This window comes from Anguilla anguilla, chromosome 13 (assembly GCF_013347855.1).
Source record: "Anguilla anguilla isolate fAngAng1 chromosome 13, fAngAng1.pri, whole genome shotgun sequence".
NCBI classification, from domain to species: Eukaryota; Metazoa; Chordata; class Actinopteri; order Anguilliformes; family Anguillidae; genus Anguilla; species Anguilla anguilla.
Window position 1 is genome coordinate 3580906 of NC_049213.1, and position 14395 is coordinate 3595300.

The 14395-nt window shown below is 53.5% G+C and overlaps 1 protein-coding gene across 5 annotated transcripts in view; it reads right to left on the reverse strand.

Moving 5' to 3' along the window:
- The window catches only part of LOC118211880 (R3H domain-containing protein 2), a 42833-nt gene extending 35000 nt beyond the window's left edge, over positions 1 to 7833 (reverse strand). For all 5 annotated transcript variants that reach the window (XM_035389441.1, XM_035389439.1, XM_035389440.1 and 2 more), the window contains exons 1-4: positions 7705 to 7833; positions 6076 to 6299; positions 5425 to 5466; positions 818 to 910 (exon numbers count right to left, since the gene is read on the reverse strand). In XM_035389441.1, coding sequence (XP_035245332.1) covers positions 818 to 910; positions 5425 to 5466; positions 6076 to 6234 — 294 coding nt within the window. In that variant the 5' untranslated portion in view covers positions 6235 to 6299; positions 7705 to 7833. The remainder of the gene's footprint in view (positions 1 to 817; positions 911 to 5424; positions 5467 to 6075; positions 6300 to 7704) is intronic.
- Between the last annotated feature and the right edge of the window lie 6562 nt (positions 7834 to 14395).

A 14395-nucleotide genomic window follows, 5' to 3' on the forward strand; every position in this document is an offset into this window, starting at 1 on the left:
TGTGTGCGGGGGTGTGATTGGTGGAAGGTTCTGGTGAATACCTGTGTGCGGGGGTGTGATTGGTGGAAGGTTCTGGTGAGTACCTGTGTGTGCGGAGCTGTGATTGGAGGAAGGTTCTGGTGAATACCTGTGTGTGCGGGGATGTGATTGGAGGAAGGTTCTGGTGAATACCTGTGTGTGGAGGTGTGATTGGTGGAAGGTTCTGGTGAGTACCTGTGTGTGCGGAGCTGTGATTGGTGGAAGGTTCTGGTGAGTACCTGTGTGTGGAGCTGTGATTGGAGGAAGGTTCTGGTGAATACCTGTGTGTGCGGGGATGTGATTGGCTGAAGGTTCTGGTGAGTACCTGTGTGTGCAGAGCTGTGATTGGCTGAAGGTTCTGGTGAGTACCTGTGTGTGCGGAGGTGTGATTAGTGGAAGGTTCTGGTGAATACCTGTGTGCGGGGGTGTGATTGGTGGAAGGTTCTGGTGAATACCTGTGTGCGGGGGTGTGATTGGTGGAAGGTTCTGGTGAGTACCTGTGTGTGCGGAGCTGTGATTGGAGGAAGGTTCTGGTGAATACCTGTGTGTGCGGGGATGTGATTGGAGGAAGGTTCTGGTGAATACCTGTGTGTGGAGGTGTGATTGGTGGAAGGTTCTGGTGAGTACCTGTGTGTGCGGAGCTGTGATTGGTGGAAGGTTCTGGTGAGTACCTGTGTGTGGAGCTGTGATTGGAGGAAGGTTCTGGTGAATACCTGTGTGTGCGGGGATGTGATTGGCTGAAGGTTCTGGTGAGTACCTGTGTGTGGGGGTGTGATTGGCTGAAGGTTCTGGTGAGTACCTGTGTGTGCAGTTCCGGAGGCCCATCGGAGAACGGTCCAGAGGACTCCTCGCAGACGGCCAGACTGCGGACGAGCTTCTGCTTGGCGTTGGACTGAGGAAAGAGACCCGCACGCTGTTGAGCCCGTCCAAACACTTTTAACAGCTCTTCACTTCTACTTTCAGAGAGCGCAGGCAGCCCACCCTCCTGCCGGACCTCCAAACACACGAGGGGGATTCAGACACGGCTTGAGACCGGCTGTCCTACAGAGTGCGACTGCAAACGCCCCAAAAAAGACACTCTAAGAGAGACTCTGCGAGAGCAAAGCATTGTGGTCCGTACCCTCTTATCCAAAGAGCCAATGCTTCCTCCGTGCGCTTGGCAATAACAAAGCAGTGACCTTTAGTTTTATGACGCATCATCTCTCTGCGCTGGCTAAGACACGCACAGGGCTAACACACACACGCGCGCAGTCGAACACACACACGCGCGCGCAGGCTAACGTGAGCAGGGTGGAGACGCGATGAAGAGCTGGGGGGGGGGGGGGGTAGAGCTACACTCCATCCTCACAAACACAGACCCATAGGACACCTCTCACCCCAAAACAGCGGGGGGCGTAGAGCTACACTCCATCCTCACAAACACAGACCCATAGGACACCTCTCACCCCAAAAGAGCGCGGGGGGGGGGGGGCTCAAAGGACATATGACATATATATCATTTGCCTATAATTCACAAAAATAAGCCACTTATTCTCGGGCGCTATATGCTCCCTCTAAACTGGCCTATGTGTTATTTTCCACGAGCGGGCAGTAGAATAGAAGACATCGGTGAACTTTAATAATAGGTTACTACATCTGGGGCCTCATTTACAAAACGTATTTTAGATCAACTGTGTGGCGCGTGCATATAAAATCACGTCAAAGTAGTGCTTTAAAAAAATTTCAACATGACTCGATTTGACCGTGAAAACGGTTGTGGCTCTACGTCAGGTCTTCACTTGACTTATGCACGCAAGTTCATTTTATAAATGAGCCCCCTGCAGTTTCTATAGCCTAATGCGCAAATGAATAAAGCACTTCCACGTGGATGTAATTTGCCACACATCGGCATTTATTCATCATCAGGAAATGATTGTTTATAGGAAATCCCTGTTTATTTCTTAACACAAAAACGGCTAACACCTGTAGCCTAAAACAACATAAATTACTCACTCTGTTTAGTTTGTTTAACTTCTTTCATCATTCAATTTTATCAAAATCTTCAGAAAAGAAAGGAAACATAGCCTGCCATGGGAACATCATTTAGCCTAAATTGTTAGCTGACCAGATCTGTTGAACGAAGTGAAAAAAGAGACTGGCTCGCGAGCCTAGCTGACCAGTAACGTTAGGTGTCAATAGAGCTGAAAGTATCACCAGATCACCAAAACCAGACGATCCACTTGCTCTGGGTCCAGGGCAGAACGTTTTTTTGTTGACAGAGGAAGTAACGTTTGCACAGGAAATGAACTTTGCGTGCATGAACATGATTCGCCGCATGAAATTAAAGCCTGCATGTTAATTACAAAACGCGGGATCCAAAACTAATATTCGAGTGCTCAAATTTAGGTTCGAACTTTAAAAAAAAAAAGAAAGATTTTCGAATAGTTTTCGAACTTCGAATATTTTTTGACAGCCCCACACGCCATCCTCGCGAACGCGCTCGTGGATGCCCAGAGCGCTTTCCCCGTTAAGGCCGGGCGGAAGACACAGACCTCCGCTGGGGAAGACCAGAGACCGGCGTGGAGGTCACCGGGTCGTCATGGTTACAGCTGCTTCGGCATTGGTTTGCCTGTTAGTTTGCGGCCAGTTAGAGATTCTTTACTCCGATCAGAAGCATTCTGCCTGTGGATGTACGAAAAATAGGACGTGGATCTAGTGAATCCAGCCCAACCCTTCCCAGTGTCTCAGGCCAGGTTAGGGAGCGTACTGCCCGGTTATTTTAAAACAGGCTAGTGAGAGGCGTGTCAGCAGTCAAACGTGCCGCCGTGCCGTCGGAGACCCCACGGCGGGTCAACGTGCTCGTTTCTGCGCGGCGAATAAAGTTTTCCTTCTCCAGCAATCACGTCGGACGGGCTTTATTCCCGTCTTCCGTTTGCCGCGGCCGATACGCGAAAGAATCACGCAGGAGCCCGTCAGGGCACCGCGGCCTGCAGTTCAGCAGCGGGCCTGCAGGGGTCTCCGTGGGCGCGCTCAGATCGGAAACCATTAACAGCAGCAGCGCAACACGCGCAGACTCGTGACTAATCACACAATTATGGACTAATTACGTGTTCATCAGCGCAAAGCAATAAAATGACACGGCTCCTGACACAATAGCCTAGCGGGGCGACGCGTGGTGACGGATTTAATTTATACTGCACATCATGTTACTTCAATTTAGGCCACAGGACAAGAGATTAGAATAGACTGGCATTCCAAGTTGAAGAGCGCCGGTTCTATAAAATGATAACTGCGGTATCTGGCGAGCGTCCTTTCAGAAGGCAGTTGGAAAGATTTGGCGGCTCGGTCCATCAGCCGCTGCTCCTGAACGTGTGAGAATGTCTCCGTGTTCTTTCCCTAAAGTGGTCCGTTTACGGAAGTCAGCAAAAAGACGCCATTCTGTTCCCGCAGTCTGTCGTACGCTGCTGACGAACTGAACCAATCCCCGGGACTGAGGGCTCGGAAAGGCAAGCCCAGCAGGCTAACAGTTTCCATCAGGCTCCCGCTCTGCTGTGATTGTATCCAATACAACATAGGCTGACCACAGCTAGCAACATTATTAGACCAACTTTACTCAGCCACTATGCAGCATTAATCTGAATCCCGTTTCTATGATACTGACACGGTAGCATTGGTTATGAGAGCGGTGAGGACAATAATGACAATAAGACAATAACATCAGTGAACACAACAATAACAAACACAACGCTAACATTAGCAGCGCTAACTACAGGAACAATAACAGACATAGCGCTAACATTAGCAGCGCTAACTGCAGGAACAATAATAATAAACATGCACAGAACAAATGACTCTCCCCACCTTATCCCCCTCATCCAACCCCAACCCCAAACCCCAACCCCATGCTTTGACCCTACAGCAGGTTGCGATGACATACAGTCTGTAGAACGGACAACAGAGCTTAATGAGGGAAATGCACTCAGGAACCAAAGCGGTTTGCATCTCTCCAAACCCACATCGGTCAGCTTAACCTGACATATTCCGCTACCTGCTTGTCACCTATAAATATTTTCAAAGTAATAGCCTGGATGTGCTTGAGCCCTCTGAATAGCAGGTTTTTGGAATAATTTTGATTGAAGTGAACTCCATCGCTTTCAGTCCTCAGCAGTGACTGTGACATCAGCATTAGAATGTTCAGTCCAGAACATTCTAATCGCATATTTATGACCATGCACTGCAAAGGGCTCCTTTAATTCTGAGTCTAGGATTCATATTTCTCACTCAATTCTCCATCTTAATCCTGCATTTTCATCAAGCCAAGTAACGAACAGGAAAAAAACAACATAAGGTACAGCTCACAAAAAAAAAAAAATTGTGAAAACGCGTGTGTCGTGTCCAACAGGCTTAGTAGCTTTGTGCGATCGCAAACGAACCGTTACTGTCACACGGATAGCTACGTTTCATCCGCGAAGTGACTCACTGCGGCTTTAATTAATGACGCTATGCCAATGTTTTGATGGGTAATCCGCAGGATAACGGCGGGATTTTCTGTAATAAATCGGCGCGCGTATAAGCGACGTTTCCCCAGAGGGGATTTGGAGGGGGGTTAGCGAGCGCGGCGCTGCGGAAACCGAGCGGCGTTCGGCTCCGCGCGGCGTTCAGGCTGCTGAGCACCGCCGCGGGAAGGAGAGGGAGCGCGTGCAGGGTGCGATCGCGTAGCGCGGCGACGGGCCGGGCGTTTTGGGAAAGGGCGCCTGACACGCTCGGCGTCTCGGCCAACAGGAGCCCGGGCGGCTGTTCGGGAGAACAAGGTCAGCCCGGTGGAGAGGCTTCGCACGCTCTTCTGCAGAGAGGGCTGACCCAGATACATACTGGGGATGTGTGTGTGTGTGTGTGTGTGTGTGTGTAGCAACAGAGAGGGAGGGAGGGATAGAGAGAGAGGTGGGGGAGAGAGAGAGGGATAGAGAGAGAGGGAGAGAGAGGTGGGGAAGAGAGAGAGGGTTAGAGAGAGGGAGGGAGGGATAGAGAGCGAGGTGGGGAAGAGAGAGAGGGATAGAGAGAGAGGTGGGGAAGAGAGAGACGGATAAAGAGAGAGAGAGGCAGGGAAGAGAGAGAGAGGGGTAGAGAGAGAGAGAGGTGGGGAAGAGACAGCACAGATCAAGAGTGAAAGAGAGAGGGACAGACACAGCTGAGGGAGTGGGATGGAGAGAGAAAACGTGAGAGGGAGAGTGAGAGAGAGAGAGGGATAGATATAGACTGCAGGATCCTATTAACACAAGCCCAAGCCCAAAAATACCCACAGAGTGCGGTAAGGCGGTAAGGCGGTAATCTGTAAGTAAGCGCACTTGAGCTGCGTGCTCCCTCGGGCCCGCTAAGCCTGCTGGGAGGAGGCGAGGATGAGGAAGAGGAAGAGCGGGCGTTTCTCACCTTGGTCCGTTTCCTGCCGTGCCCGTGGTTCTGGCTCCGCCGCTGAGAGAGGGATGCGGAGAGAGGGCAAAGGAGAGAGGGAGCGAGAGAGAATGGGGGAAAAAGAGTGAAAGAGAGGAGAGAGTGAGACAAAAAGGGAAAGAGAACAGGAAACAGTCAGGTCCAGCACAGCCAAGCAAAGCAGACCTTCCTGTGCAGTCTTTAACTGCCATAATGGAACAAACAAATCCATTAACGAACCAATCAATCAATCAACCAATGACAACAACCCAGGGATCCTGTGAGCTCAAATCAAATGGCCTGGCATAGTGATGCAATGCATTGTTCCTATTGAATGAGTGAATGAATGAATGTATGAGTGAATGAGTGCATTAATCAGAGAATGAATGAATGAGTTAATAATCTCCTTGGATAGCATTTAGACTTTAAATAGTGATTTTGAACTTTGAATAGTGAAATAGTGATAAGTTTTTAGTGTTGTGTATGCTTGGCTTAAGTGAGTGTGAGAGTGAGCAAATGAATGGGTGAGTGAGTGAGTGAACGAGTGTGTGAGCAAGCGAGCGAATGGGTAGGTGAGTGAGTGAGCGAGAGAGAGAGAGGGTGAGTGAGAGAGAGGGTGAGTGAGCGAGCGAGCGGCGGGCGCCGGGGCACCTGGGAGTCCTGCGTGGCGCTCTCCTCTGCCTCCATGCCCTCTGCGGTGCCCTCCCGGCTGGGCGGCTGCAGGGCGGCTTTGCCTCGGCTGGCCGCCGGCTCGGTCAGAGCTCCGCTCTCGCCCTCCTTCAGGACGTCCGGCCCGCCGCTCAGCGACATGGACTCAGCCCAGGGGGAGGGCGGGGCAGGGCTGGGGGGGCGGGGTCACAGCCCAGATAAACCTCCTGTGAGGGGCCAGAGAGAGAGGGGGGGAGCTGAAGACTCATCAGCCAGCCAAAGCATTCTCATCAGCAGAGCCTCATGCATATTTATGAGGGGGGCGTGTCCAGGTTCAGCACTATGACCCTGTAATGCAGCACCAGAAACTCCAGCTCCCCATGGGTTACCTACGCTAGCTACGAGTTCCCCCAAAAACCCAGGCTGCAGGGTCTGGCCCTGGTCCTGGACAGTCACAGGGTCTGCTGGGGTCCCCAGCCCTGGCGTGTCACAGGGTCTGCTGGGGTCCCCAGCCCTGGTCCTGGAGAGCCGTAGGCTGTTCTGCATGTTGACTGTATACAGTTCCCTGATTGTAAGGTGAGTGCAAAAGAGCAGCACACCAGTTGCTCTGGACCCCAGGGCCTGTAGAACCACCATCTTACATGCAGGACCCATCTGCTGCACTTCACTACTTAATTAGCTACAGCACATGCCGCATTTCAAAAGCCTAACTGAGAGAGGAAACAGCAATATGTGCACACACTGCGGCCCTCCAGGACTGGAGTTAAACCTGCAGACACAGCGCCCCCTCCAGGACTGGAGTTAAACCTGCAGACACTGCGGCCCTCCAGGACTGGAGTTAAACCTGCAGACACAGCGCCCCCTCCAGGACTGGAGTTAAACCTGCAGACACTGCGACCCTCCAGGAGTGGAGTTAAACCTGCAGACACAGCGCCCCCTCCAGGAGTGGAGTTAAACCTGCAGACACAGCGCCCCCTCCAGGAGTGGAGTTAAACCTGCAGACACAGCGCCCCCTCCAGGACTGGAGTTAAACCTGCAGACACTGCGGCCCTCCAGGACTGGAGTTAAACCTGCAGACACTGCGGCCCTCCAGGACTGGAGTTAAACCTGCACACACTGCAGCCCTCCAGGACTGCAGTTAAACCTGCAGACACAGCGCCCCCTCCAGGAGTGGCGTTAAACCTGCAGACACAGCGCCCCCTCCAGGACTGGAGTTAAACCTGCAGACACTGCGGCCCTCCAGGACTGGAGTTAAACCTGCACACACTGCAGCCCTCCAGGACTGCAGTTAAACCTGCAGACACAGCGCCCCCTCCAGGAGTGGAGTTAAACCTGCAGACACAGCGCCCCCTCCAGGACTGGAGTTAAACCTGCAGAGACCACATCCCCTCCAGGACTGGAGTTAAACCTGCAGATGTAGCGCCCCCTCCAGGACTGGAGTTAAACCTGCAGACACAGCGCCCCCTCCAGGGCTGGAGTTAAACCTGCAGACACTGCGCACCCTCCAGGACTGGAGTTAGACCTGCAGACACAGCGCCCCCTCCAGGACTGGAGTTAAACCTGCAGACACAGCGCCCCCTGGCGCTGGTTAAGGTGGAATAAATAAATCCAGAGAAGGGTGGGGAGGCGTACCTGTGGCTGAAATTAGGAGCGCAGTGCCAGTTCCCTGGGCGGGACGGGAGCGGAGGCGGGTCCTACAGTGGGCGGCTGGGTCGGATGGCAGGGCGAGGGCATTCCATAGCAGGCACGAGCACCGAGGGGTGGGGGGGTGGGGGGGCGGGGTGGGGGGGGGCAGAAGCGGGGGGGAGGGGGTGGGGTGGGGGTGGTGGGAGGTCGCCGGGGGAAACGCTCAAGCTCCGCCCCTCACTCCTCCGACATGGCGCGGGATCCGTCAGGGGGAGCTCCTGCATCAGGGACACACATCAGCATCACACCTTATTATCTGCAGAAAACAAAATCCCCAAAAGCACTGGAGGCCTGCGGAGGGAACCCCTGTCCAGGTCGGCCTACAAAATGACATCACCGCTGCAACACTCCATCCCCAACATAAACACACATCCGCACGTTTTCTTCATCAAAAACACTTCCATTATCTTTTCGTAGCCTCCCCATTAAACAACGTCAAACAGTATTTATTCTTAAACTTCCTCTTGGGTACGGGCGTGTCCGTATCACCTGATCCGTATTGGTTACTCGGTGTGTAATCACGTATCAGGACGCAGAGTACAGGAAGTTCTCACACGCACAGCCTTCTGCAGTTCTCACACGCACAGCCTTATGATGCCACGCCTTCCCATGATGCACCCAAAATAAAACCTTTCACATTTTTTAAAAACTCGCATAACATGGCTCCATGTTGCAGCTGGGACGGAACAGCGTCAGCTCAGGGACCAATTCAATGTAAACCGGAAAAGGACCTCAAAAGCTTCATGAATTAAGTGCTAAACTGTAATGGATAATGTATAATGTGGACCCTCTGTACAGACAAACACAAGTGTGCACACACACACGCACACACGCGCATGCACGCACGTGCACACACACACACAGATCCGGGTCAGATCAACCACTCCAACCAGGACCATCAAAAAGTTTGTGACTCTCTCTTTCAGATCATCCACTCAAAATACTTCAAATCTTCAGACACCAGTAAAACTTCCGCCATTTTAAAATAAACGTCTATTTATGGCGCATTCTGCGTGACTGCACGCTTTTGCTTTGTGACCGCTGAGAATCCCGCTCAGCATCCTCCAGGACCTGCCGGAATCTGGAGCGCGTCGAACGGACACCCGATCCAAGACTACCGCGCGCGCGCTTCCCCGGCGAGCCCCTAACCAGACCCCGCACGCCAGGACCGCCTCCCGCTGTCTCCGGGAGAAAACGACCCGCGCGAAAGACGCAGCGTTTACTGCTTACAAACGGCTTCATGCAGGAGAGAGAGAGAGAAGACAAACGGCTAATGAAAGAGTGAAGGCAGTGGGTTATGTAGGAAAGAGAGAGAGAAGACACACGGCTAATGAAAGAGTGAAGGCGGTGGGTTATGTAGGAAAGAGAGAGAGAAGACAAACGGCTAATGAAAGAGTGAAGGCAGTGGGTTATGTAGGAAAGAGAGAGAGAAGACAAACGGCTAATGAAAGAGTGAAGGCGGCGGGTAAAGGGTCATGTGAGGCTGCAGTAATGTGAGGAGAGGAGGGTGAGGCACTGGGAGACTGCAGAGCTGCAGGACAGAGCTGGGATTCCCAGTGTGGGGGAGACCTGAGAACAGCACGTCACTGCACTGCATCAGAGACCAGCGCGCCCACACACAGACCGCACACACACACAGACCGCACACACACACACACACAGCACACTGCACCCACACACAGACCGCACACAGACCCACCCACACACACACAGACCGCACACACACACACAGACCGCACCCACACACAGGCCGCACCCACACAGGCCGCACCCACACACAGAGCGCACCCACACAGAGCGCACACCACAAACACACACAGACCGCACACCGCAAATACACGCACTCACACACACACAAAGCACACTGCACACACACACAGCACGCCCACACACACACACACACACACACACAGAGCACGCCGCAAATACACACGCACTCACACCGCCCACACACAGAGCACACACACAGACCGCACACACACACAGGCCGCACCCACACACAGACCGCACCCACACACAGAACGCACACACACACAGACCGCACCCACACACAGAACGCACACACACACAGAGCGCACACCGCAAACACACGCACTCACACACACACAAAGCACACTGCACACACAAACAGCACGCCCACACACACACACACACATACACACACACAGTGCACGCCGCAAATACACGCACTCACACACACACAAAGCACACTGCACACACACACACACACACACACACAGTGCACGCCGCAAATACACACACACACGCACTCACACCGCCCACACACACAGAGCACACACACAGCACGCCCACACACACAGAGCACACACACAGCACGCCCACACACACAGAGGACACACACAGCACGCCCACACACACAGAGCGCACACACAACACGCCCACACATACAGAGCGCACACAGCAAATACACACACACACACATAGCACGCCCACACACACATACACACACCGCCCACACACACACTGAGCGCACACCGCAAATACACACACACACACAGCACACCCACGCACACACACACACACACACACACACACACCGCCCCCACACACACACACAGGTTGTTGCTGATCGATGAGGGGGTGGCGATTTTGAGAGTGTTCCTGTCTCAGGGGATCAGCGGGGTTTGGCTTTATTGCTGATCATTCTCTGGCGCAGTTAGCTGTGAGTTAGCTCCCCAGGGCCGGGGGAACACACACGGACAGGATGGACGGAACGGACGCACGGACGGACGGACGGGCACAGGGACGGACGGGCACAGGGATGGACGGGCACAGGGACAGAGGGACAGACGGGCACAGGGACACACGGACGGGCACAGGGATGCACGGACAGACAAGAGGAGGGATGGATGGACGGGCACAGGGACGGATGGCCACAGGGACGCACAGACACAGGGACGGACGGACGGACGGTCACAGGGGCACACGGACAAATGGACGGACGGACACACACACAGACAAGGCAGCCCAGCAGGCAGAAAGGGCCGTAGCAGGAACAACAGCAAAGAGCGGGCGAGGGGGGGTAAGAGAAAAGGGGGAGGAGGAGAAGGGAGAGACAGCAGTGTCGACAAGTTGAATGAGTGTGAATGAGAAGCTCATGAATGAGTCTGCAGGGCACAGGGCTCCTCTCTCTCTCTCTCTCTCTCTTCCTCTTTTACCTTCTCTCTCTCACCCTTTCTCTCCTCTCCTGTTCCCTCTCTATTTCACAGGCACACAGCCTCTCTCTACCTCCCTCACCTTTTCTCTCTCTACCTCACTCACCCGCTCTCTCTCTTCCTCTCGCCTTCTCTCTCACTACCTCACTCACCCTCTCTTCCTTACTCACCCTCTCTCTCTCTATTCCTCTCTCACCTTCTCTCTCCCCCTCTCTCTCTCCTCTCCTGTTCCCTCTCTATTTCACAGGCACACTGTGTTGCCAAGGAGACAGCAACGTCATTCTCAGCTGTTGCCATCTGCGTCGCGAGTGGGGGGGGGGGGAGTGGGGGGAGAGGGAGAGGAGAGAGGAGAGAAGCAGCAGCAGAGAGGGGGGAGAGGGGGCGGGGGTGGGCAGGGGTTAGAGAGAGGGATGATATTAAAAATAAATACGCAGACTGCAGAGAGCTGGGGGGGGGGGGGGACTGAATGGAGACTGCAAAGTAAGTGATAAAAAAAGTAAATAAATAAAAAAGAACACTCCCCCAGTCCCAGAGCAGAGAGAGAGGCACCCGGCCCGGTCTGGGGCCCACAGGAGCATCTGACCAACAGCTGACAGGGCTCAAGCACTGCCTGTTCTCACTGTGTTCAGCGCTGTCTGTTCTCACTGTGTTCAGCGCTGTCTGTTCTCAGTGTGTTCAGTGCTGTCTGTTCTCACTGTGTTCAGTGCTGTCTGTTCTCAGTGTGTTCAGTGCTGTCTGTTCTCACCGTGTTCAGCGCTGTCTGTTCTCACCGTGTTCAGCGCTGTCTGTTCTCACCGTGTTCAGCGCTGTCTGTTCTCACCGTGTTCAGCCCTGTCTGTTTTCACTGTGTTGAGCGCTGTCTGATCTCAGTGTGTTCAGTGCTGTCTGTTCTCACTGTGTTCAGTGCTGTCTGTTCTCTCCGTGCTCAGTGCTGCCTGTCCTCACTGTGTTCAGTGTGGTCTGTTCTCAGTGTGTTCAGTGCTGTCTGTTCTCACTGTGTTCAGTGTGGTCTGTTCTCAGTGTGTTCAGTGCTGTCTGTCCTCACTGTGTTCAGTGTGGTCTGTTCTCACTGTGTTCAGTGCTGTCTGTTCTCACTGTGTTCAGTGCTGTCTGTTCTCACTGTGTTCAGCGCTGTCTGTTCTCACCGTGTTCAGTGGGGTCTGTTCTCACTGTGTTCAGTGTGGTCTGTTCTCACCGTGTTCAGTGTTGTCTGTTCTCACTGTGTTCAGTGCTGTCTGTTCTCACTGTGTTCAGTGCTGTCTGTTCTCTCCGTGCTCAGTGCTGCCTGTCCTCACTGTGTTCAGTGTGGTCTGTTCTCAGTGTGTTCAGTGCTGCCTGTTCTCACTGTGTTCAGTGCTGTCTGTTCTCACTGTGTTCAGCGCTGTCTGTTCTCACTGTGTTTAGCGCTGCCTGTTCTCACCGTGTTCGGTGCTGTCTGATCTCAGTGTGTTCAGCGCTGCCTGTTCTCACTGTGTTCAGCGCTGCCTGTTCTCACTGTGTTCAGCGCTGCCTGTTCTCACCGTGTTCGGTGCTGTCTGATCTCAGTGTGTTCAGCGCTGCCTGTTCTCACTGTGTTCAGCGCTGCCTGTTCTCACTGTGTTCAGTGCTGTCTGTTCTCACTGTGTTCAGCGCTGTCTGTTCTCACTGTGTTCAGCGCTGTCTGTTCTCACTGTGTTCAGCCCTGTCTGTTCTCACTGTGTTCAGTGCTGTCTGTTCTCACTGTGTTCAGCGCTGTCTGTTCTCACCGTGTTCAGTGGGGTCTGTTCTCACTGTGTTCAGTGTGGTCTGTTCTCACCGTGTTCAGTGTTGTCTGTTCTCACTGTGTTCAGTGCTGTCTGTTCTCACTGTGTTCAGTGCTGTCTGTTCTCTCCGTGCTCAGTGCTGCCTGTCCTCACTGTGTTCAGTGTGGTCTGTTCTCAGTGTGTTCAGTGCTGTCTGTTCTCACTGTGTTCAGTGTGGTCTGTTCTCAGTGTGTTCAGCACTGTCTGTTCTCTCCGTGTTCAGTGTGGTCTGTTCTCAGTGTGTTCAGTGCTGTCTGTCCTCACTGTGTTCAGTGTGGTCTGTTCTCACTGTGTTCAGTGCTGTCTGTTCTCACTGTGTTCAGTGTGGTCTGCTCTCACTGTGTTCAGTGTGGTCTGTTCTCACTGTGTTCAGTGTGGTCTGTTCTCACTGTGTTCAGTGCTGTCTGTTCTCACTGTGTTCAGTGTGGTCTGTTCTCAGTGTGTTCAGCACTGTCTGTTCTCACCATGTGCAGTGCTGTCTGTTCTCAGTGTGTTCAGTGCTGTCTGGTCTCACCGTGTTCAGCACTGTCTGTTCTCTCCGTGTTCAGTGTGGTCTGTTCTCAGTGTGTTCAGTGCTGTCTGTCCTCACTGTGTTCAGTGTGGTCTGTTCTCACTGTGTTCAGTGCTGTCTGTTCTCACTGTGTTCAGTGTGGTCTGTTCTCACTGTGTTCAGTGTGGTCTGTTCTCACTGTGTTCAGTGTGGTCTGTTCTCAGTGTGTTCAGCACTGTCTGTTCTCACCATGTGCAGTGCTGTCTGGTCTCACCGTGTTCAGCACTGTCTGTTCTCACCGTGTTCAGTGCTGTCTGTTCTCACTGTGTTCAGCACTGTCTGTTCTCACCATGTGCAGTGCTGTCTGTTCTCAGTGTGTTCAGTGCTGTCTGGTCTCACCGTGTGCAGCACTGTCTGTTTTCACTGTGTTCAGCACTGTCTGTTCTCACCATGTGCAGTGCTGTCTGTTCTCAGTGTGTTCAGTGCTGTCTGGTCTCACCGTGTGCAGCACTGTCTGTTTTCACTGTGTTCAGTGCTGTCTGTTCTCACTGTGTTCAGCACTGTCTGTTCTCACTGTGTTCAGTGCTGTCTGTTCTCACCATGTTCAGCACTGTCTGTTCTCACCGTGTTCAGTACTGTCTGTTCTCACCGTGTTCAGTGCTCTCTCTCACGCACACCCATGCTCAGCGCAGTCTGTGCTCTTCATGTTCACACTCAGAGCCTTTGGGGAAACGCGTGTGTCAGAACTCTGACAGATCAGGAGCGAACGCCTCCAGCCCAGGAGAGACGCAGGGACGCTGCGGGAGAGAGCAGGGAGGGTCACACAGGCCCCCTCCAGCCGCAGTCCGTTCCCCGGGCAACCCCCCCGGACCAGCGTGGGGCGGGGTGGGGTAGTCATCCCAGGCAGTCGTTTGAGGGGCCACCCTGCTGGCATGGGGGTCTGTATACAGACAGCACGCACGCCCTCGGGGAAAACGCTTCACGACCGCGACCGAAACTGAACCACGGCGAGCGGAGCAGAGGGGACCGCACACAGGAGCTGAATGGCGGGAAGGTGAATGAGAGCTGGGGAGGGGGGGTGTTTATCTGAATGGAGACGCAGCACAGAGAGACCGCACCAGAGCAGCTCTGCCCCATTCACACTAACAGCATCACCAGCCCCATGTACCCGAGTGTGTGAGTGAGAGTGT